General features: G+C 42.2%; 1 protein-coding gene across 1 annotated transcript in view; it reads right to left on the bottom strand.

The window, feature by feature from the left end:
* The window catches only part of TAPT1 (transmembrane anterior posterior transformation 1), a 56,169-nt gene that overhangs the window by 18,095 nt on the left and 13,147 nt on the right, over positions 1-24,927 (bottom strand). The window contains exons 3-4 of the mRNA XM_045771333.2: positions 12,355-12,473; positions 1,304-1,466 (exon numbers count right to left, since the gene is read on the bottom strand). Coding sequence (XP_045627289.2) covers positions 1,304-1,466; positions 12,355-12,473 — 282 coding nt within the window. The remainder of the gene's footprint in view (positions 1-1,303; positions 1,467-12,354; positions 12,474-24,927) is intronic.

The following is a 24,927-nucleotide window of genomic DNA, read 5'->3' as shown; positions in this document are numbered from 1 at the left end:
CCTAAGAGGGAAGGCAGTGAAGGAGACTGGTAGGCCACAGAAGGAACGAGAGGAGCCCAGGCTTTTCTCTCTGTGAGAGGATGGCTACTCTGCCTCGAAAACTTCACCCACGCTGTCTGCATCCTACTTGGTGGGGCAGAGCAAGAGCACAGGCAGTGAGCACAAATCAGGAAGCTGGGGTGAGGCTTTAAATCACGTTGGTCAATGAAGTTAGGAGTAACCAGGACGGCCAGAGCCCCATGGCTTCTGTGAAGAGATGGAAAGGCCTCATCTACCATAGCAATGCAGCCTCAGAGCAGAAAGGCCAGCAGCCCCCTACACCCCTCCATCTGCCCACTCATTAGGAAAAATCCTTTCCCAGCTAAGTTAAAAGATAAGTAGACCTTATTTGTGTCCCTAAAAAGTAATACAGGAAAATGCACTTGAATCTCAAAAGTTTTATCACAGAACCTAGAGTAACTTACTATTTTAAGAACTGATTAAAATTCTGCCTATAGAGCAAAGCATGTTTTTTTTGCTTTGTGTAGCTACTTTATTTATTTTTTGTATGAAAGCGGATTCCCACATGTTGACTGCTTTGAAGTGAAATATATTGCATTAAAAATATTGGGCTGCCTGGGTGGCTCAATCGGTTAAGTGTTTGCCTTTGGCTCAGGTCCTGATCCCCAGGGTCCTGGGATTGAGCCCCATGTCGGGCTCCCTGCTCGGCGGGGAGCCTGCTTCCCCATCTTCTCCCCACTCATGCTCTCTCTGTCTCTCTCAAATAAATAAATAAAATCTTTTTAAAAAAATATTAAGTACTTGGAGAAATTGGGAAACTTACGTTTACTTGTTCTATGTAAAAATGCCAAAGCACTTTAAATGTCAATCTATTATAGCAAATATACATAAGATCCTAACAATTTTTCATCATTTTTAGTTTAGTAAGAGGTATACATGGGTTTCCAAAGAATTTGCAGACAGATTTCCGTACCATCTGACAATTTACATTCTCGAGGGGGTACTGACAAAAAAGTCTCTAGGCAGCAGGTACCCTTCTCTCCGACTGGAGGACGTGTCATGCCCTGGGCACCAAGGACCAGCAGCGGGCACCATCTCATGAGGACGAGATTCTCCAGTCTCAGCCCAGAACTACTTAATCAGAATCTGCATTTTACCGGGGTCTCCAAGCGACTGTATGAACCAAGGCCAGCAGTGCCGACACCAGAGCCGTCAGGTGAGCGTTCCGTGCCACTGGGCTCCAAGTCCGCACCCCGACTAAGCCTGCAGGCCGGGAGGCCAGGTGCAGGAGGCCTTCACTCACCTCAAGCATGTTGTAGATGATGTAGAGCTTGATGACGGACTGCCCCCTTATCAGGTGGTACATCATGGAGTAGTCGACGTAGTGCATCATGAAGTAGCAGATGACCAAAAGGATGCCCTTCAGAATGTCACACACCTGAGCAGGCTGAAGCAAGCGCCTGTCCCTGAAATACATGACAAGTAATAAAAACATGAGTTTTACTTTACGTGCTCTTGAAATCATCTTTCCTGGACATACACTGGCATACAGAGATGATAACGAGAACTAAGTTGCTCTTTTAAGAACTAACAAGTTACAATGACTACTCAACTGTGTGACGTTTTCTGCCCAACAAAAAATAAAGATGTGAAACCAGAATTACTGTTAGAAGTGGGACCTCTTAACAAGTGAACAAAGAGGGCGGGCGTCTCCGATAATGTGCTTTGAAGCAATGGATTTCCAGGATTCTGACCTAAGCCTTTCAACTCCTCTTGACGCACTGCAGGCCTCTGGATCGGCCCTTCCCACACACGGTGGCGCCTGGCACTTTTTATTTACCAGCAGAGCAGGTTTCTCCATGTCGCTTCACAAGGACTTCCTATATCTAGGACGGCGTCGTGGTCCACTGCGCGGATGTGCCGTCATTTACGGAACGCCCTGGCACATGGTCGGTCTTCTGCAACTACCCACCATGACGCCCTGGGCATGTCATGTCTCACATATGAAAATGCATCTGCAGGACAAATGTCACAACTGGAGGGTATGTTCCCTCAGCAGAAGTGAACTGCCCTCTCTGATGGCTGCGCCCTTGTTCGCATCCACCAGCAGCTCCGCACGAAGGCGCAGGTGCCGCAGTCCAGGTTGCGATCGGCTGCTGGGTCTCTGCCAATCCCACTGTGGAAAAACGGCATCTAGCATAGTTTCACTTCATTCTGCCCTTTAGGAAAGTGGCATTTCTCATATATTTAAGTTATTTCTATTTTCTGTGGCATTCTCCCCTCCTGTCTTTCTCTTACTGGCTTGACAAGAGCTGAAACTAGTTTCTTCCTAATTACTACTAGCAGAATCATTGCTTATTTCAGGATGGGGTTCAAGGCAATCTACCTCAAAATATGCTACTGCGGCATCTTAGTTTGAATTAAAGTTATGTAAGAAACAGCTGGTGCAAGAAGGACACTGACCTCCTTTGTCCCCATGAAAGTGGGAGATAAATTCCCCAGGGAATGATACCCTCCCTTGGGCCTTTAGAAGGCACCCTTAACACCAGAGAGAAGAAATTCAGGGCTGAGAAGGCTGTATAAACAACCCTTGTTACTTCTTAATTTGCTATCCCAAGCCCAAATTTCTTTGTCTTGTTAATTCTTCGCAAATTTATTGTTTGTATTAAAGGTATAAAAGTGTCCTGCCTGGTCACTTCTTTGAGTTGCATACTTTTATGAGTTCCTGTATGTACGGAATTATATTTTTGTCCTGTTAATCTGTTTTATGACAATCTAATTATTGGACCAGCAGAAGAATCTAGATGGGAAAAAAGGAGAAGTTTCCTCCCTTACGCTTCAAGGTCGGACTATGAAGAGCAAAATCTAACTTGTGCATGGAAACATCTGACTAAGACACAGCAAAAAATACAGAGAGAAGAAATTTACGATTTCTTTCAGTGGCTATGAAACTCCTGTGGCTAGAACGGAAAGCAGCTTGCTTTAGGTCTACTGCAGGCAAATTCCTCAAGACAAGAAATGCTCCATCTCCCGCTTGGGAAGCTTTTATGTACTGTACAGTGTAATCAATACAAAGACCCCAGCACTTTCTTCAGGAGTTGCTGAATCTCTTCATTCCCGCCATCGTGACAATGTTCTAGCAACCACCTAAGGGATGACTTCATCTTCCAGCTGGCCTTCAACAGTCTGAGGTCTTCACATCTTCACTATCCCCTAACCATTGTCCATATTCAGATCAGGGGCTCTTTTCTTCAAGAGAGCGTGCAGGGTTCAACAAGGAATCTGTAGGTCTTGCAAACTTTTACCTGAAACACTGTTTTACAAAAACAGTGAAGCATTATTTTACAAACGAGGCTTCCAACACCAGCTCTACGAGCAGATGAGGCAGAACCTCATTCTTGTTTTCCACACCGCACATGGTTTTGAGGCAGATGTGAAATTGATCTGTTCACAGAAAGAATACGGGATACTGCAAAAATCCTGACAGGAGGTAAATTCTGAGAGAACTAAGTCCACAAAGGTTTAGAAGTAGATGGGAAGACACTGGGCTGAACCAGTGAGTCTAAAGGGGGAGACAGGTCAGAATTTGTCTATGTCAGACCTTATGTTTTGAGACCAGCACTGGAAACTGATAAATGAAGTGAAACTATTCTTACCAGCTGAAGTTTTGGACAAAATTGCATCAAGGACAAAGTTGATCAATCTCTAGCACTATTTGCTTGTCCCCCTGACTCTTCTCCAGTGCTGTTCCTCTCTACCAAGTGGATGCTGGCCCATTTCTCCTCACGGAACCAGATGGATCTTCACCTTCCATCTCCCAAACACCCAGCCCAGAACACAGATCTCTGCCAAGGGCTATTCCATCATCAAGGCAATTCCCTGCTCCCACCCTACAAGATTAAAAACAGAAGAGGTAGTAGCATTTGTCGAGAGTGGGAGCGAAGCATGTTTTTCATTCAACTAACAAGAAGAGGAGGCATTTTGAACACTCCTAGGCTGCTGGCCTGTGTGTGACTCTGTCCCCTGGGACAGCCAGGGGACAAGCTGGCATCAGCACGGACTATAGCAGCCGCCTCTTCCTCCGAAGTGCAGGTGCAGCTCAGCATATGCTGAATACCACGAATCACCAAGAGGCATGGGCCTTTGTAGTTAGGAACTATAGGTCATGCTTTATGAATTGAAGAAAAGGATAGGTACCAAAAGTAGGGCAGTAATAATTAATTTGCATTAATTACCAAGGTGACTTTGATAACTAATTAAAGAAAACTATACTTAGAGCTTTTGGTACTAGACTGGCATCTACTTAGTTAAGTGATGCCAGCCAAAGTAATTTTATTTAAGCGACAAAGGGCTGGGGCACCTGGTGGCTCATTCGTTAAGCGTCTGCCTTCAGCTCAGGTCATGATCCCAGCGTTCTGGGATGGAGCCCCACGTTGCTGGGCTCTCTGCTCAGCGGGAAGCCTGCTTCTCCCTCTCCCACTCCCCCTGCTTGTGTTCCCTCTCTCGCTGCCTCTCTCTCCGTCAAATTAAAAAAAAAAAAAAAGAGAGAGAGAGACAAATATATATATATATATATATATGTCATATATATATATCATATCCAATCGTGTGTCTTTATAAAACATATACAACAAAGGCCCAATGTGTTAGCGTGTGTCTATGAAGGAATGTTGTATTAATTATAAGTCATTGCTGCAAATTAGAGCTAACAAACATTGGAGAATATATCCCCAAAATAACACAATATGACACATATGACACATTTTGAATTAAGATGATACAAATTTTAAATCAAGCAAGCATAAACAACTTTAACTTAATCTTGCCTAGGATCAAACCAGGTTGTAAAACCACAGGAAAGTTGTACAAACACCTTATGCTACAATTTTCAGTTACTATGTGGCAGGCACTGTTCTAGGCACTTGGAATATACTCTCTTCAGTTTTCACAGTAATCCTATGGGCACAGTACTATCTAGACCATCTCAGTTTTACAGATGAGGCAAGGCACAGTCAGGAATGTGCCCAAAGCTGGACAGTTACTAAGTCAAGAAGTGGAGGAACGGGGATCTGAACCTTGCGATCTGGCTCCAGAAGGCATGTTTATTACTACCATCTACCATTCTAGACTTTTCTTCAAAAGAACTTTTAAATCAACAACTCAGTACCCTTTCTCTTTCAGTATAATTTAATACCATATAACTTATCACTTTACTGACAGCTCATTTGGAAAAATTTTGTGCTAAAAAGCAAATATACCCATCATTTTTGTTCTTTATTTCTAGAAAGAGAAAAAACAGGACAACATTTCACTGGATCCACTGTCTTCTGTCTGCTCCCTGCTCTGGCGAGAATCTCCTTTGCTAACATCCCATGTAGTTGCTCCAGAGATGACTCTGATTTACAAAGTTAAGTATTACTCAAGTAAAGAATGAAAGTATCAGAACTCCCAAGAAACAGAGTCTTGTCTTCCTATAAACGTCCCTGTTAATAAAAAAGAAAAGTTGCAAAAATAAAAACTATTTCTAAGGTGGACCTTAAAAGACGTCTGTATGTCTCGCAGCATCTCTAAGTAAGAAAAGACCTGACCTGAAAATAAGTTCACAAGATTAAAAGAACTTGAACGAGTCCCGGTATTTGTCTCCTTCTCTGTCACGATAGTTTTAGATGACTATCTGATAAGCATTTCCAACTCCAGAAGAAGCTATCCACAGCCTTGCCAATCAACTTGGAATTGGCCGTCAAACAATACTTTCAGGTTCAAGCTCTTCCTTAGAAATGTCTGTTAAACAGTAGTTACTAGCAATTCATTTTGCAAATGCTGAAAATCTCACATGAACACATAAGTAAGTGGAGTAAGCTGTTGGACAAAGTGAAAAACCCCCTAATCTAATTCACAGGTTTGGCTGTGAGTTATGACAAGACAAGGTAACATTAAACAAGACATTCCAACAGAACTTAAAATACTTTTTTAATTTTCATGTTAAGCCACTCATACAGAAACCACATTTTCTCATTTCTAAGTTTCATCTTCCATTCGTTCAAGTACTTCCACTGGATATGTGCAATTGTCAATTAAGGCACTGCTGTTGTTTCAAAGGGCTCGTACATTCATGGAAACAGAACAATGCAGTGGGCAAAGATGATCTACGTAGGCTTCTTCCTCCTGCTCGGTAGCAGAAGGTAACACGCTAAGATTAAAGTAAAAACTTTAATCTGCACAGAGAAAGATCAAGAAAAAAGAAAAGGCAACACAGATGAGTCAGAAAAATGGGATAATCCCTGCCTGGTTGATTTTCAAATTGGTATAGAAACGTGTCAAACTATCGACATGAGATATTTCATTATAAAATACATAGACTGAATCTTTCTTTCTTTCTCTCTTCCTCTTTTAACACTTTTAGCTATTTTGTAGTATACCTGAAAGAATGTAAAATTTTAAAAAAGGTAAAATATTCAATATGGTTCCCATTTTTAAAAAAGAAGTCCCTTATAATTTTAAAGTAAACTCAAATAAAGTATTGAGATTAAGATATTTTCCTTAATTAGAAAATAGTATTTTTGGGGTGCCTGGGTGGCTCAGTCAGTTAAGCATCTGTTTTCAGCTTGGGTCATGAGCCCAGGATCCTGGGGATCAAGCCCCACATTGGGCTCCCTGCTTAGTGGGGAGCCTGCTTCTCCCTCCCTCTACCTGCTGTTGCCCTTGCTTGTGCTCTCTGTCAAATGAATAAATAAAATCTTTAAAAAAAAAATGGTACTTTAAATCTTAAGTTTCCCTGACATACAGTAGAAAAATAATTACTAAGTACTGAAACTGAATGATTAAAGTCTTTTCCTTGGGCTTTAAAATAATTTCAAACTATACTAGAAAAAAACCCAACTGGTTTAATAAAGCTATGGAGTAATGCAAAATAAAAACTGCTTATACGGAAGGAACTTATTATAAGCTCAATTGACTGCTGTGGCATTGGGGAAAAAGTACTTGCTATCATGGTCTAGAGCAACAAGTGTGATTCAAGATCATTTGATTGAGTGATTTTCCTATGTTAGGTAAGATCATGGTCAAATCTTGCAAAACTGTGGTCAAAACTTTAGGACCACGTAAGGATAGAGACCACATTCTCCTCATGTGTCCGTCCTCAAATGGTTATGTCTTGCCTACGCTGTTGTTGTTGCTTCCATTATAATTACTATCTGTTTGCACGGATGTCAATTTGGCCGAGAGTAGAGAAGGAAAAATCAGGGTTTACTCACCACAAGGAGTCCCTGTGACACCACATTCCATTCTATAAAGGAAGTGAAAGTGCTCCTCCCTTCGGTCTGATTCACGAGAGAGAAAGAAAGAGAGAAGGTTGTAATGTTGCTACACTACTTAGAGTGCCATGGTGAGGACACAGGTGACAACAAAACCTGATTTATGAAGACTCTCTAATAAAACAAATATATTGTTCTCTACACATCAGCCACACAGATCAACCCTGTAAGAGGAAGCACAAACATACTTGTTTCCCCAGAGAAAGCTACTAAGAGCTCTCCCGGCATGTGCTATAGGGTAATATTAAACCATTTAGGGCATAATTGAGGCTTATGGCGAAGAGAAAAATCACGCGCGCGCGTGTGTGTGTGTGTGTGTGTGTGTGAAGTGAATTCTAGGTGAAATATCTTGAAGGACGTAAGGCACACAGAAGAAGCCCAACAGGTTAAGAAACTGTCAAGCATTTGAAATTCATCATTCTTCTGAGAGATAAAAGCCTTCCTGTGGGGTAAACTCGCAGAGGAAAAAGACATTATCGCTTCTTAAAACACAAAAAAGTCCACAAAGCCTCAAGAGTTCTTCTGCCTAAAACCAAAGTGCGATCCAGAAATTTGCTTGCACAGAATTTACTTGCTCTGATGGTAAAAGAAAGACACTCTGGCATTTATTACCTAAGCCGACTCTATACTTACTACCACCTAAAATGTTTGACCAAAGTTTCCAAAAATAACTCCGTTCTTGGCACCAGAGAGAACCATTTTTCTCTACAATCTCCCTCAACTTTTAACTCAAATGTTACGGAGAATTCTAAAACACAAAATGAAGTCACACGTCTGAGCAGAAAAGAGGATTTGCAACAATGCCAGGTAAATAAAAAACACTTTCACAATCAGTTACTTTATTTATTCTACAAGTAAACTTGGAAAAAGGAGGTCTGATACCTCTTTAACATAATACAGAGCAGTCTACTCCTCTAAAAAAATGAAATACTTTCATTCTTCCAAGAAACACAGGTACCTCATATAATGAATCAAAATTTAATTTTGATTTCCATGTCATCATTAACAAATTATCTGAATTCAAGAAGTTTCTCGAATGCCTTTCTAAAATGATACTACCCTACAGGCAAAAGAGGGAAGAAACACAGGGATCTGCTTTTAAACAATTTGGATATACTTCTTTATTTATTTTCGTTTCCAACAAAATATCTGGAAGCGAAGACTTTTCAAGACTGTTAATTCATTAGCAAAAAGTTTTCAAGTAAGTTTTCCTGAGATTACTAAACTTTTTATGGAAGCAGTGCATACTTTGTAGGCAACACAAACACACCTACCAAGCCAAGATAACCACCCTGCCAACTTCTCAAATGAACAATATTTTAACAGGATCAAAAGCTGGCAAAGTGCCTGCCGGGGGCGGGGGCGGGGGGAGTCACAACGCAGGCTGGGTTCTCGTAAGGACGTGCAGTATTGCGCAGCCCCTTAGCTTTAGCGAAAGGCAGGGTCCTTGTGGACTAAGTTGTCAAAAGTGGCAAAAACCAAAACCCAAACAAAAATCATGGCAAGTTTACAGAATACTTAGAAATAGGCCCAAAGAATAAATGCTAAAGCGGAAAATCTGGGAGGCTGGCAGTTTCAGCGGGGCTGAAACCAACAGCACCAGAGACTGCAAAGTCCTGGTTCGCACGTCAGCATCTTGATTCCTCTGATCAGTATCCCTTCCCCCTTTTGGGGGGAATAATTAAAAAGAACTAAGAGAGTAGGAAGTTGGTGACTTTCTTATAGAAAAAAAGAAATACAGGAATTTAAGGATACAGGAACAGTTTGAAAAAACCCACAATCAACTTCTTTATTGTTCTTTTTAATTTCTTTCTATCCCTTTGAAAGACTAAAAGTCAGACTGAAGGAAAGAGCACTTTTTGCTGAAAAAGATGGAACATAGCACAGCTGCAGGTGAGACAAATCAACCTTTAACGGAAGTAGAGAAGGTTGAAAGAAAAGGTGTAAGAAGGCAGAGTTTGGCTATTTCTAAACAGTAATTTTGTTAAAATAAATGTATTTTTATATTCCCAAAATACTGAAAAGGTCTTAGACATAATATTAACAATAGCTTTGTTACTATAATTTTTCTCATTATAGTTCAAGTTTTAATCATTTCAAAGTTGGTGGTTTTAAAAATAATGCTCAAAAAGACACCGTCTTCTAAACTGATCTAAGAAAATATGAACTGCAACACATGCTACTATAAGCACAAATCACTCAGTTTTGATAAAGCATACTTTTACTAAGACAGTAAGGCAGTATTTTCATATTCTGTGTATTCTGGTCTACACTTGCACAGAATATTGAAAGTTGCTGAAGCTCTATTACGTAATTTTAACTGCATTTCACATTTTATATATATACATCATATATTTATTAGTGACCGCATAAAACGTAATTCTTCGGTTGGTCCAAATTGCAGAAATAGCAGTAAGTTTGCATAGAACAAGGGACCGGAGTCTTGCATGTGGGATGACACACTGCCCTCTGGTGTCATTTTAGCTCTAAAGCCTTGACAATAGAACACATTCTCTTTTGAAATGCTACTCAATTTAGACTGAAAGTATTTGAAAATCATACACAAAAGGAACCACCTCTACTTTATATCTAAAAAAGATCTGAAAACGTCTAGAAAAGGTGGGCTCCAGGGACCATCGACCCCTCACAACAAAGCAAATGGGAGGGGCGGACTGAAGACCTGCCAGCTCTCTACAACTCCTCTTCCAGTTTTCAGAACAAACACTGGACGACTTCTCCCATGCTGTTTGGGTGCCCTGCTTCTCCCAAGTGACAAGGAACACTAGAAATGACACCGTTCCAGACGCTTTGTACAATAACCAGATGGGTCTTCAAACAGAGCCTAAAAGGGCCCTTCGGAACACTGACACATCACCGCTGTCACTCATTCAGGGAGCAGCCACCGTGTGCTAACATACCCAGGGAAAGACACACTCTGGAAGGAAGAGAGTTTTTAGGATGTATTTCCCTATAATGTTTTATCTCATCATGCCAACAGCCATATGGAACACACTATGTCATTAAAAGCCATTCACTCAGAGACGGGCTGGAGCACACTGTCGATCCAAGAACAGCCAAAAAGTTCATCTAGCTCATAGTGTAGACGGGAACACCTCTACATGGCACTGCTTATTTTGTGTCAGGAACGTCACCCGGCTCTATCCAAATGCTGTCCGTCCGTGCTATGCAGTTCACATGAAGACTTGTATTTGGGGATGTTTTATTAGATACTTTTTCTGATCTTCTGAAAATTAAAATAACCATAATTTTATCGAGACCCCAATAGTGATAAAAGAAAAAATATACGAGATGAGGCTTTGCTAATGTTAAAGTACCAACCATGCTACAAATGTCTTTTTGAAAAAACGTCTGCTACTAAGAATAAAACATTAAAAATTCTCCCAAAGTTATGAAGAATGTACTTGACTATCTTAAAGCTGATGATTATATTCCTAAAAAGAGTCTTCCACTTGACTAACATGTAATTAATAAAATATGTAACATAATTCTCTCATTCTGGTAGGCAGGGCTACAGAATGTCAAGTATCACATATAACAGTGATGTGATCCTAATTCTTATTATTTTACTCCATGTAAACTGGCAACGAATTTTCTCTTTTCACAATATGATCATCATGTCCAATAAATTCTTCCAATTTATATTGGAAGGATGTCTTCCTTACTGAAACTGATTAAGGTTTATTTCTAAAGGGACTGTATGTGTTATTCAGTGCTTACTTGGTATTAAGTATATGCCTATTTACTACTTTAAAAGAGAATTTTCCAAGACTTCAGTCATTAAAAAAAACTCAACACATAATTCTGTATATTGACCATTAATTTTGTACCTCAGTTTCCATGGTCAAGTCATTGATAATTACATTAATTATATTTTTATATACCATAGAATAGTCACCTACTTCCTAGTTAAATCAAGTTTCTTATTATTGTCCACGTCAGCATTTTAAAACTTTTTCAGAATGAAATGCGTCTAGAGAAGTGATCCATGTGAGAAATGTCAGTTAGGGCAACTATGCTAAGAACTGTATAATATTCTAGAGAATGACTCCATAGAGTGGACACATGTTGACATGTCTGTGCAAAAAAAGAAAACCGTAAAACCCAAACTTCTAACCTCAAGACCAATCAAGCATTAAGATTCACCTAGCTTAACATTTTCACCTCCCTGTTTCTAGTTTTGGTACAGAAGGAAGGAAGGAAACTAGTATTTGTTCTGGTCTACTGTGAACCAGGCACCATGCTGGGTAATCTTTTCACACCTCCCATCTTTGTGGTAGAAGATGCTGGGCTCTCAACATCCCCTTTTTACTGTGATGTGGAAGCAGGCTGAGAGAATAGAGAAGTTAGGCAGCTGCCCACACTTCATCAGCTAATCAATGTGGGGCTGGGCTGTCTGAGCCTTCCCACTAGGCCAATGGTCTTCGAGAGTGTTCCTCTTTCACAAATCGGAGGGAGTCTCCTCAGGAATCAGTAACTAAGGCTCACCAGGCCACTAAGACAGTGATTCTTAAATGAGAGGAAGGAGAGAGCCCCTGAAGTAAGAGCTCCTTAGGAGATTCTGATAACTCCCAGCCCAGAACCCAGTTCTCACTCTACAGACGATGCCTCGGAGGTCAAGGGATTCAAGAACACAAAGGTCCTGGGTGAGCAACACAGTGGCCACCAGGTCCTTGGCTCTCAGTCCCCATGCCTTCCCACTCCTCTACGTGGCCGCCTGCATTATTAATATTACTGTACTGGCCAAAGCAAAGTTCTAGTTCAAAACCATTTGGAAAAAAAGTGTGCATGGAAAAAGTACAAATATTGTATAAACTCATTATATAATATTCATTAAAAAGATACGCAGCATTAATTCATGCATTAAGGGCCAAAGTATGAACGAAACTGTATAAATTATCCCTATTCTTCAAAATCTATCCAAGTGATTATTTACTTTAACAACTGCAAGTAGTAAAATACTACTTTTACGAGTAGCAAAAATAATTTAAACATTTGAAATAGCTCACGATCGTAAACTTACCTTAAGCCATAGCAAGGCAGAGTGAAGAGCCTGAATAGTGCCAGGAAAACTCTTAAAGGAAGCAGGGTGAACACATACAGAAATGCATCCAGGCACAGAAAGATTCCAAAAACCATGAGCTGGATTTTAAAAGGAGAGAAGAAAACAAAAAACAAAATGTAAAGTAAATATTCTCTAAATAATAATGAAAATTTCAAAAGAGGAATTTCTAAACACTGTTGGGGATGCGTTTCTTGTAACTTAACTACGTGAATAAGAAGTTAGTAGTTGGACTTGGGTACATGTGCCACATTTAATGAAAAATCCTCTTCAAAGTGCAAGTTTGTAGTTCTTCTCCCAGAACCTCTGGTTTACCACCTAGTCAATTACTCAAGAGATAATCTACCCAGACCACAGCTCTGAAACACCTGATAGGGACTCCTTCAAACTTCAAAGATACTACAGAAAATCTTTCAGATAGAACCTTCAACTCTAACTTTACTCTTCGTGATTTTGCTGCCTCCTATTTATCAGAGTGCTTCAAGGACAGGAAAGACTGAGACATATACTGAGTTAAAATACTGTCTTTATTCCACAAATGTGTAAAATGATCACTAATTTTAACATAATTTCACGTGCACTCAAATTTGCTATACTCAGAAGGCATTATTCTTAACTGGAGGAGTAGCTGCTAATGTTTGCACCTCTTCCCCTTTCTTGTGCCCTTGCCCAGTCCTTCCTATTTTTCTGTAACATTATACCTCTGCCCCGTTAAATGCAGGACTGTATTTCACAGGAGGGTGGAGTCTTTTGATGGCCTGGAGAAGTGGCCACACCCGGGCTACCACACTGAGCTACTGGAGGAGTGGTGACTTCCTGTATGTCTGATACCCAAACACTGTAGGCTCTCTGTGCCCTCACACATAACACTCCATGTAACCTCAGGCAATGACTTGTCCTACGTAAATTTATTAAGTAGTTAAAACCCATAATATTACAGGTAGAACTGTGTCCGCCCAAAATTCATATGTTGAAGTCCTAACCACCAGTACCTCAGAACGTGACCATGTTTGGATACAGGTTCTTGAAAGAGGTAACTTAAGTTAAAATGAAGTCATTAGAGTGAGTCCTAATCCAATGTGACGGTGTCCTTATTAGATGAGGAAATCTGGACACAGACAGGGACGGAGGAAAGATGATACAAAGACACAGGGAGAACACACTGTCTATAAGCCAAGGAGAGAGGCCTCAGAAGAAATCAACCCTGCTGACACCCTGATCTCGATGCCCAGCCTCCAGAACTGTGAGAGAATAAGTTTCTGTGGTTTAAGCCGCCTGTCTGTGGTACTGTGACAGAACCCCTAGCAAACCTTGAAAAAAAAAGGGCACATTTTATTAACTTTTTGCAAGCATGTCTCAAAAGAATATGTACATATATGAGCCAGATTTCTCAATCAGAATATAGAGAACCTAAGAGCTTTTTTGTCTTTTTTAAAAACAATTTAGATTCATCATGAACACCCATGAAAGTACCAAGTCATGTGCTGCGGAACACTTTCCAGTCTTCCCTCCAAGGCTGCTGACAAGTCAGGCATCCGTCCGTCGCGAGCACAGCCACGGTCCTGCATCTGTTTCCTTGTTCTACATACAAAGGAGTGTTGAAGAAGACAGCATGGTCCACGGAAAGCTGGTGGCCCGTATTTATTACTCTCCTGTCACCAAGAAAGCTTTTTCTGTTTCCTGGTGGACTGCTGGCTGCACTCCAAAGGCAGAAACTACTAGAAGCCCGCACATCCCAGAAGGTATCTCGGTGTGTATGCAACAGGAGATCACATACTGGGAAGGAGAGTAAGTGGTTGTCTTTCTCCTGACCTTACACCGGGGATGAGCACATTACTCATTCATCCAACATCTACGACGCTGCTAATATGGGCCAAGTAACACGCTCAGCCCAGCAGGCACAAAGCCAGGCAGGACACCAGGATGGGGTTTCCGCCCTCACTAAGCTCATTCACATTTTAGCACAGAGACACCCACACAGAGACTGCCACTATGACAGAACTAAGTTTCCAAGGAATAGGGGAGCCCTAGAGAGAGAATGGCCCAACCAACTTGGAGAGATCTAGAAAGGCTCCAGAGGAGACCCTTAAAGACATCTGAGAAGATGAGGGCTGTAGCCACACGGAGAGGAAGACTGGGCAGAAGAGGGCGTGTGGGGAGAAAGGGGAGAAAGCTTCCAGAGGAGGAAGCAGAGCAAGAGCACAGAGGAGGAAAGAAATTATGAAGATGAAAACTTTCTCTTAAAGAACAGTACAGCTACCTTTCTTTGGCTTGGAGGAATTTGTATTCGCATCGTTCATGGTGAACAACAGTAACAGAAGTTTGCTGGGCCTTTCTCTTCACATTTTCAACCAGCCCAGCAAACTAAGTGGGCAAGCAATAATCTCCCACGGTATGCTGACCGCGGACCGCCCGGAGCTGTCAGTGCAATAGTCTGCCACATAAAACTGGAAGGAAAGCAAGTGGCTGCGGTCTGGGGAAACTGCAGCTGGAAGGAGAGAAAGCACTTGTGTAGTGAGAACACCCAATGCACAAGAAAAGCCACAGAAATGCCTTTCAGGGTTTGGAAATGTGGAAACGTGGACTCAAGTACTGTGCCCGCTGCTCAGATGGGGTGCTTTCTCCTAAGACACAGGCTCCTGCAAATCCCTTACAGACGAAAACGAGAAAATCTTCTAATAAAGAAAACAAGATGTAAGCATAAAAACATTCATCCTTGAAGGAGGTAAGGAAAGCATGCCAGGTGCAGGGTGAGCCGGGAGCCCTGCAGGACACCGCGTGGGCATCTCTCAGTTAATTCACGTGCCCCCCCACCTCGAGTTTGGAGCCGGGGCTCCTGTGCCCATCTTCCAGGCACGGTGGTTAAGAGCCTGCTACTTAATCCTCCTGACAGCTCTTTGAGGTAGTTATTACCATCCCTACTTGACACTTGAGGAAACCACAGCTCTGAAGCTGAACGCCTGCCCAAGGCTGGGGGTCAGAGGAAAGGAAATGGTGTTGGAGCCCGAGTCTGCCCGACGAAGGCCCTGCACGCTCTCTCTGAAGCAGTCTGAGCACAGCAAAGAGATCTCACTCCCTACTTTTACTAGGCATGGGGGTTAACACATTTTTCTTTGTGCTAACTCTTGCTAATTTCCCTAGTGTCATAAAAAATGCAAACAGACATTTAATGGATCGAACTTACAGAAGGCAATAAATTTCACATATTTAGATATATTGCTAACTCTGAAAATATGTTACTAAGAATTAAAAGCTTTGGGTATATATTATGATGAGAATAATACATACTTTAACACCTTCAGTTACTTTGCATGGCAAAGCATGGTGAAAATATTTCAAGAAGAAATCATACACTGGAGTTGCTGGCTTTGCTCTTCCGTTCTGTGCATTTTCCCAGGGACAGAAGAAGACACAATGATGTACGTGCTTCTGTGGGAAACCTTCCCATGGCTAACACTCATTCTTTGAGTTGTTCCTCCTTTTCTCTTAATCAAACAAATATTGTACAGCTCTCATGTGGCAGAGACTATGATAGCTGAATAAGATGTATGACCACTATTTTAAGAAGGCCAAAGTCTTAAAAAAGAAAAAAGAAAAGTCAAAGTCTTGTAGAGGAGCAAAGTGCACAACAAAGAGGATTCAAACTCTAACTAGGATTCACCATGAGAAAAACACACTATGTTTTCATACACACTCAAAACATTCATATATAGTCAAAAACCCAAAAGAAAAGCTTCACCAAAATAAGATTAACTTTTAGTCCATAGAGTACAGGTTGATATTTTCTACTTCCCCTTTATAAAACAAAGCCATTCTCACTAAATTCACAACCCAAGAAAGGGTGGTAACTCAACTGTCTGAAAAATAGGTCCCCGGAGAGGCAGGCTCCTTGAACTCAGTTCCCTTCATGGGCAGACGCCCGGGCAGTGAAGACAGTTCAAAGTGGCTACAGAGAGCCTTGCAGAGAATTTCGGAGTAAGAACACACTGGGAAGCTCTTTGTACAAAAATGAACGAGAAGCACTGAGACACAAATTGCAGATACACAATTTGAAAATACTTCTCTTAAAATTCATTCTCAGAGTAGAGATTTATTAAAATTTACATGGGCAAATAATTACTTCAAAATAATCTGCTTAATTAAAGAGATAGCTCTTAAATGTCAGTCGGCCTTTCTGTCTTGCAGCTCTCGTCCGGAAGGAGTCCAGAAGCCTTCTACAAGTACTGTGCAGTGCACCTGGGCACTGCGCTCACAGCCTCAGTTCATCCTCTCCCCCACTCTGAGGGAAGGGAAGCACACCCTCACCCCTGCTCTGCAGTGAGACTCAGTAGCCTTGCCTGTTTTGTGAGCAGCAGAGGCAGGGCCAGACTTCAGCCTGTGGAAGATACAACTCTGAAAATGAAAGCACTGCTTCTATTACGATACCTGTTACTCATCCTTCCAGCCTCAACCCTGCTACTGGATTTGGCCTTATACACATATTTTTTTTTTTTTTTAAAGATTTAACATAGCTTTTAACATCTGAACTTCAATGTTAAGAAAACTACAAAATGGCACTGATTCTGTAACACTGGTCAACAAAACATCACAGGCTAGTGAACATTTCCACAACCAGCTCTTCCCACATTCATTTTGGACCTTCTACTATTGTTCTTTATCATTTGAAAAAGACTCACCTCAAAAGAAATATATAAATATGCCAACCTCTCTCTGTGAAGAATGGAGCAGGGTTTCTTAACCTTTTTAAAATCTGTCACTTTTTAACAAAAATATCCTGCCTTCCTTTGAGATTTCAAAATAAATAAAATTTTATGACTAAAATTAAAATAGCACAATTCTGGAATATGCCTCTCTGAATTCCACAAACCATCTTCTGGCAATTCTGAATACCGTCTCCTCCACCACGACCACCACACAGCACCCACTGCTGGGGGGTGGCTGGCCTGGAGTGTTAGCTGGAAAGGAGGATAGCAGGAAGCAGTGTTTCCCTTTTCTTCCCTGGTCTCACAACTTACAAAGCTCTGGGTCTCCTCTTGAAAAAGAAGAGACAGTATCTGGCTCAATTCTACACTGGGGATCAAAGGTCATTAGGAAGGACATCTTCCCCTGGGAATTTACAATTTAGTGAGCTGGACACCGACTGTGTAGTAAATGCTGGTGAATGATGTGCTCTGGAGACACTGGAGAAGAAATGAGGTCTGGGTGGGGTGAACAGGAGTGGGGGGTGGCACTGGGGAATGTGCACCCACGGGAGGGGGAACAGAGTTAGCAAGGATCTCCCACAGAGGAGACAAGAGGCGTACTAGATTTTGGCAGGCACTGTAAAAGGAACAGAATTTTGAACAAAAGGAAGAGCATGCCTAGGTGCAGCGTAAGCGGGAGGCTGTGCGACGAGAATGTGATAATTTTACTAGAGGGACAGAAACCACCTTCAGTAATAACGAAGGAACACATACCTTTATCCTGTGTTCCAGGAGTTCTCAACAAACCCACATGCAGAGATCCATTGTTAGAAGAATGGATTACCATTCTTAGGAGAATAGGTTATCAATTTAAGAAGTTTACAAATGACTGACTTTGAAAGCAATTATTGCTTCAAGGTCATCCCTGTAATAATTTTTATTCACCTGAATTCAAAAATTCATACCCCCAGGAAGTCTGCACTCTAGGAGAAGGCAAACAACAGGATTACAGTGACCCGGGGACCTTTATAACAAGCAATGTTGCATATACACATGTAACTGCAGAAAACAAAGTAATGTGGATGAAAGCCTTCATAATAATCACAATCTACATCTGCCATATATTTTAACATGAGGAATAAATTTCTTAAGAGGTAAATAAAGAAATAAAATCAAGATTTTAAATTTGTAGAAATTTATATACATGGAAAGGTCCTGGATTTTCCTGCTTCTTTTACAGCCATGTCGAATACTATTATACTCTAAGCATTTGACCCCCATTAATTTCTTGAATCCTCCCAGCGACCCTTGAGGCAGGGACAATTACTTGGCGTTTGCAAAGAGCAAAGAGCACTATAATGCAGCAGGCTAGGTGTGCTCTCCAGACCCCAGGGCACATCTGAGAGTCACGCTGTTGCTGGCCAGGATCACACCACTTCTCGGCTCAAATCTACTTTTTTAGGGAGTGATCAGCGCATTACAGGGGGCTAAGCAGAAAGGACTGTGAAGGAGAACAATGGTCTGAGTGAGAGATCACAATGGCCTACTACAGCACAATGGAAAGAGAGAGGAAGAGAGAGATTTAAAACTCTTTCCAAAGCTAACGCGACAGAAGTTAAGTTACTGATTCAAAAAGATAAACATAGGCCCACAGTGCCAACTTCACAAGTTGTCTTCTAACTACATCAGTGAATAGGGTAAATCCTGAAGTCTTCAGCTGGTTGTCCTAGAACTGTGGACAGGTCCTATATGCCCCACAGGTAGCGGGGCCTCCACCAGGCCACGAGGCCATGGATGCCGGGCCACTCCCCCATCACCTCCAAGCCCCACTTCTGGAGGGGGCTGCTGGTGCTGTTGCCAAACTGGCCCTGTCCTCCAAGAGACTTAAGAAAGGTTAAGACTGTTGCAGAGGCACGAAGAAACCGCTGCCGCTGTCACTCCAAGCAGGGGCAACAAGCCTCAGAGAGAACCGGAGGAATGCCAGCCTAGGCTGCCCAGATGTTAGATTCTGAGAAATGCGGATCCCCATGGCTTTCCTGCTTCTAAGCAGTCTCGTGGTGGGACATGTGAGTCAGGGTGTGTCACAGACAAGAGCTGCATCATGAGAAGAACTCAGGGGGATGATTCCCCAACACACTTCCTTGAAATTAGCAACTGAGCAGGATGCCCAAGAAACTGCTGCCATACACGTGGGTCTGGGTAAGTACTCAATACAGTTTCACCAGGAAATCCCAGGACTATTTTCCCGAAATAAAGGCGAAACGATGGCTGTGACTACATTTTGTTAACACACACTCACATTGAGAAACAACAAAAAGGCTTTCTGTGATATTCTAAGTTCGTTGTTTTGAAAACAACTTGCTGAATTATTTTTTCCAAATGTTACATCCTCTACCCCCACCCTGCACCCTCAAAGAAGCAGAACTAAGCTCCTCCCTTAGGTAAGTACAATTTCCCTTTCTGCGAAGCTTTCCATTTGCTCCTGTTTCCTCTGCTCCTCGCACACAAACTCATTCAGAGTCATGGACTATCAGCTCTCTCGAGATGCCCCAGTCCAACCCTATAATCTCTGACGAAGAAAGTCAAAGCCCAAGGAGGTTCAAAGCCTTAATCGGGGCACTCGCCTATCACCTGCAGACCTGAGAAGAAAAGTTAACATTACTCAATCTTGACCCCCAATTTTCCCGTGCCACGTAATCTTGGTCTCTTTCAATAATAGCAATAGTCTATGCAGAAAAATAACAATATTCTATACCCACAGCAATGTTTACACCTTCAACCTGACAAATTTAAAGCTTAGGAAAATTTACTAGATTCTTAAGGCAACTAAGCAGTTCCATTGAAGACTAAGCAGCTGAGTTCCATTTTCGAAAAAATGTAATAACTATGGTAACAAAGAAATAAAACACTGCCAAAAAGTACAGAATTACAAGGTAAAGAAAAGTAAAAAATATACTTTCGTTTTAGTTCTACCTTTTATGATAGGCGGTTACATAACATATGGAAATAACGGAAAGGAAGTAATTTTGATAAAAGGCTTTGTAATAATCACAACCTATACCTGACACGTATCTAACACACTTATTTCTTAGAAGGTAAAATAAATAAATCAATTTATTTTAATTTGAAGAAAGGTTAGGCACATGGAAAGATCTTGAGCCCTTCTTGCTTCTCTTATTGCTAATCCGTGTTGAACATCACTGTACGACCTTTTCAGAAGCAGAGCTCTGAGGGGTGGCCAACTCAATCACCACTCTCAATCTGCCTCTCCCTTCCTCGGAAAAGTATCACATCCACTGTCCTTAGTCTCCCCGGAAGCTGCAGATGGCTGTGGAACTCACTGTGGCCAATAAGACACGCACAGAAGGAAGTGCGCTAGGGCACTTCTGGGAAAGCTTTTAATTCTTTATAAAAGGGACACTCGAATGGTGGCACTGTCTGTCTCCTCTTCTTTTGGGTGATAATGCAGAGGCATCGCCGCCTGAAGTAGCATCTGTTGTCTTTCTATTAAAAGGTATGAGCAAGAGGACCAAAAGCCAATTTGCCAACAATGGCAAAATGGAAACATAGAAAGGACTCTGAGTCCAAGCTGGCTTCATCGATCAGCTGGAAAAAAGGAGATCTCCTTCCTCTAGACTTGTCCAAAAAATTTTCAAACCGGTTTAAGCCACTGTTAGGTAGTCTGTCACACCTGCAGGTAAAAGCATTCCTAAGAAATCCTCCCAAAGCTAGTCTGCACTGCTTAGTCTGACCACTCACAGTTACCTGGTCCCGGTCTCTCCTCCCAGTGTACCTGTCCTTTCCTGCCCCTAACAGTTTCCCACCTCTGGATCTTCCTAGCACACCCACCCACACCCTCAAGCCCTAAAAATGCAGGTGCAAAATCTACATCCTTGTCTCGTCACCTCTCAATGCGTTACCTTGGCAAGTCTGGAGGTGAGCTCTGTACTCGCACACTGCCAAAGGGCTTGGAGTACAGACGGCACTCAAAACAGACCAAAAAAAATCAATAAAGAAGTGAGGAAGTGACCTGCTCACGAAATTAGCACTTAAATGTATTAGGAAATTTTAAAATATATTAGGAATATATATATTAGGAAATTTAAAAAAATATTTTGGTGAGCATTTCCTTACTATTTCCTGCAGTTTTGAATTCACAAAGATGACAAAATTAGCTCTTGACAAGGATATTGTGCCCATGGGGTGCAGGATAAATTGTTCCCATGGGGTCGAAATGCAGCACAAACACCAACATGACTGCCACGTCAGGGCAGATGGAGAAAACGGGTCTTGAAGAGAAGATGTGTCACAGGAGACTGTGAGGGAGGTGGAATGCTAACTCATTTACAGTTCCTGGGACAGAGCCTGGTGCCTAATCCTTATTTGGTAACTGCTATCTGTTTTACTACTACAGAAATAGCTGCCAGAGGTGGGATGTAAATGGACAAGTCAAGGGGGGCTATGGAGCAGTGAGCACTTACCAGGAATTTTCTAAGAAACTGGTGATCCTGCCCTATTTCATAAAGCTTCTAAAGTGTCGTTGTCTGACCTAACCAGAGGCTCCAAGTCATGTGCCTGCTAAGGCCAGACTCCAGAGGGCCTGAGAGAAAATGTCAGGGTGACAGGGTGTGCTATCTCTTTTGACCATCAGCTAAACCCCTCATAAAAGAGACATACTTTAAGATAGCCTGGTTACAAAGACACAGGGAAGAAAACAGTTCTCCCCCAAACTGCCTGTGGTCAACAATCTAAGAAGGCGGAAAGTCAGAAAACCATGTCCCTTCCTGGGTTAGAAAAGTCAAATTTTGCAGCAAGTGAAGCAGGAAGATTAAAAGTCTAACATGAGATCAGAGTGGGACATGGGGGAGCCATGGAAATCAGACCTCTCCCGGTCACCCCTTGAGTACAGGTAGCCCCAGATGACAGGTACCCCTCCGGAGAGGAGACATCTCCTCAAATGCAACCTGGAGACAAGAAACCTTTACAAATTTCTCTTGCTCTCCTAGGGCAGGACATTCCCCAAGTTGCTGAGGTGAGGACTATAAAATACTTTAAAACATTTACATAGGGCTCATCCCATGATTAATATACAGATGAGAAAACTGAGAAAAATGGACAGAAGTGAACGCCTCAAGGCCTCGCAGCTAATAAATGGTGGAGTGTAGAAATCCGGGCAGGCTGGCTTTAGACTTCGTGCCCTTGACCACCGCACTATCCTGTGTCTCAGTTGAGACTGCAGACAAAGTGTAGTTCAGTGTCCTCCACTGTACAGAGAGAATACTACAGCCCCCCCAGAGATCACACACGGTAACAGATCTAGGACAAGAACCCGAGGGCTGCGTGGGTACAGGCAGGAAGGGATTTCTGGCGGAAAAGAAGAAATGCTCCCCAAGGCCAACAAAACACTCCAAAATTGTATCCCTTTACATCGGAATGAGAAGTTCAAACACAAAAAAAGTGCCAGCCACTGGAAATACTATTTTGAATATATAAACAATTTACCTGTTTTGAAAGTCAAATATGTGTTTTTTCACTGAGAAAATTACACAAAAATTCTGAACTTTTTTTTACATTAGTAAACAGGTTCAGTAAGAGATACTGAGTTGACCACTCTCTTGACTTGAAAGTATAAATAAACATTAACTATGTGTTTTGTAGCGCGTGCAACCCTTGTAGAAGCAAAGTGCTCTTTGTCGAGTTTCTTCTCCTGAAAAGGCTACATGAAAATATCATAGCATTTGCCAAAAAACAAAACAACAAAAAATGAATACAGTGTTATATATTAGAAGTATTCTATATTCTATATCAGGGAAAGGTATTACATACTACGTATTACCAATTAGACAATAAATTTACCGAGATGAATGTCTAGATAGCCCCCCAACTCTTGTAATAAAAGCCTAGTGAAACCCTACTCATAACATAAAGGTCTGGGAGACACCAGAGGGAACTCACCCTGTTATGAGATATTTATGCCTGTGATTAAACTGAAATTGAACTGTGCTTTCCTCTATATTTCACTGACTCTGAGAAGTTAAGAAGAAATTGCTCTAAACTGAAAAATGCGACACCCTTTTGTTCATTTTAAGCAATAAAGCTTCTGAAGTGTTGTTCTAGGAGACTAAATCAAATTTTCCTAAGTAGGCTCAAAGCAAAAGCCTCTGTAATAGGAAACAGGATTAGAAAATTATTACAATTGTGCATAAGCAGTGTTAATTCAACTTTTCTGACGTTACGCCTCTTACACACACAAATAAAACCAAAGTTTCATGACAAAATACTTACCCTCCTACAGACAAATGCACTCTGATAACTTTTCTATTCTTTTCTTTAAAAAAAAAATTCCTAGGAGCGCCTGGGTGGCTCAGTCATTAAGCGTCTGCCTTAGGCTCAGGTCATGATCCCAGGGTCCTGGGATGGAGCCCTGCATCGGGCTCCCTGCTCAGTGGGAAGCCTGCTTCTCCCTCTCCCACTCCCCCTGCTTGTGTTCCCTCTCTCGCTGTGTCTCTCTCTGTCCAATAAATAAATAAAATCTTAAAAAAAAATAAAAATTAAAAATAATTCCTAATTGACTGCAACCCACCTCATTGGTTACTCATCCCATCAGTGGTCCCTTAATGCACCATGATTTGAAAAATACTCTGCTTATACTGAGGTTTTACCAAGACCTGTGGGCATTTTCCCCAGCAGACAACGCTCACGATAACAAACCTGAAATGCTCGCAAGTTTCTGTGAGAACTCCACCAAGAAACTGCTTGGCATGTCAGTGTCGCCAGTGAAGAGGAGGACGTGTGTATCGACCATGCCTCGGGTGAGCCGACCATCATCAGGGCTGCGGCCGCTGCTCACCACGTCTGCCACGTGAGGGGTAAGAAAAGGGGTCAGACACACACTTCTCCTTTGGAAGCAATCCCTTGGGTGTGTCTACAGCTTGGCAGACGATGGCAGGCAAATCTCTGTGTGCTCCGCAGAGAAAAATGGGAATCCACCACGTTCACACAGGTGAGAGAAAAACCTTTCCTCGAAGGGACCATGTGGGTAAAACCTGACTGTGGCTGGCACCGTCCTGTACAAGGATACAGGCCCCAGCACACCTCCCTCCAATTCCCTCTGCAGTGTATCCTCACACTTCCCTGCCTTGGCTTATCATTGGAAGGAAAAAGTGAGCCCTCAGAAAATAAGTTCATGTATTTAAGACAGAATTATTATTATTATTATTATTATTATTATTATTATTGGCAAGCAAAAGAAACACTACCCCCCATCCCTGGCCAAAATTTTAAATAAATTCCAACATACAAAATCAAGGTGCCGCCGCCGTGGGGGAGCAGTGGTGTGCAGAGTGCCCCCACACTCCTCCAGCTCACCCTCCCGGCCCTGACTCTTCCCTGGAACCCGGGACTCCCTAGAAGAGCAGCCACACAACCACACTAAGCACTGGGGGTGATCCCGACCACAGGCAACCACCGTCTCACCGTCACGACTGTCCTCTCTCCGGCCAGCGCTTGGCCGGCGACCTGCCGCCAAGAAGCCACGTGAAGCAACGCATCTCAAACTGTCACTCGACAGCTGCCTCCCTTCCCTCTAGCCCACTGACGGGCTGTCAGAAGTAAAAGACCATCAGCCCGACCAGCTGGGCCCTCACTCCTCACGGTCCCCCGCCCCTCCTGTTACAGAACGCTCTCACTGAGCTAAGCCCCAAAACTCCTCCGGCAGCCACTCCAACAGAAAGTGAGATTCTAAGGAACCGATCAAACTATTGCAAGTTTTATGTTACTATAAAAGCACGAAACTGTGTTCAGATACAGCCAAAGCTGAATTACTTAATTCTTCCTTTCTAGCGAGAAATCT

The sequence above is a fragment of the Ursus americanus genome, chromosome 8 (genome assembly GCF_024610735.1).
Source record: "Ursus americanus isolate L20-20 chromosome 8, mUrsAme1.1.p, whole genome shotgun sequence".
Classification (NCBI taxonomy): domain Eukaryota; kingdom Metazoa; phylum Chordata; class Mammalia; order Carnivora; family Ursidae; genus Ursus; species Ursus americanus.
The sequence above is the reverse complement of the archived record's forward strand: the minus strand, read 5'-3'. Positions and strand labels throughout refer to the sequence as shown.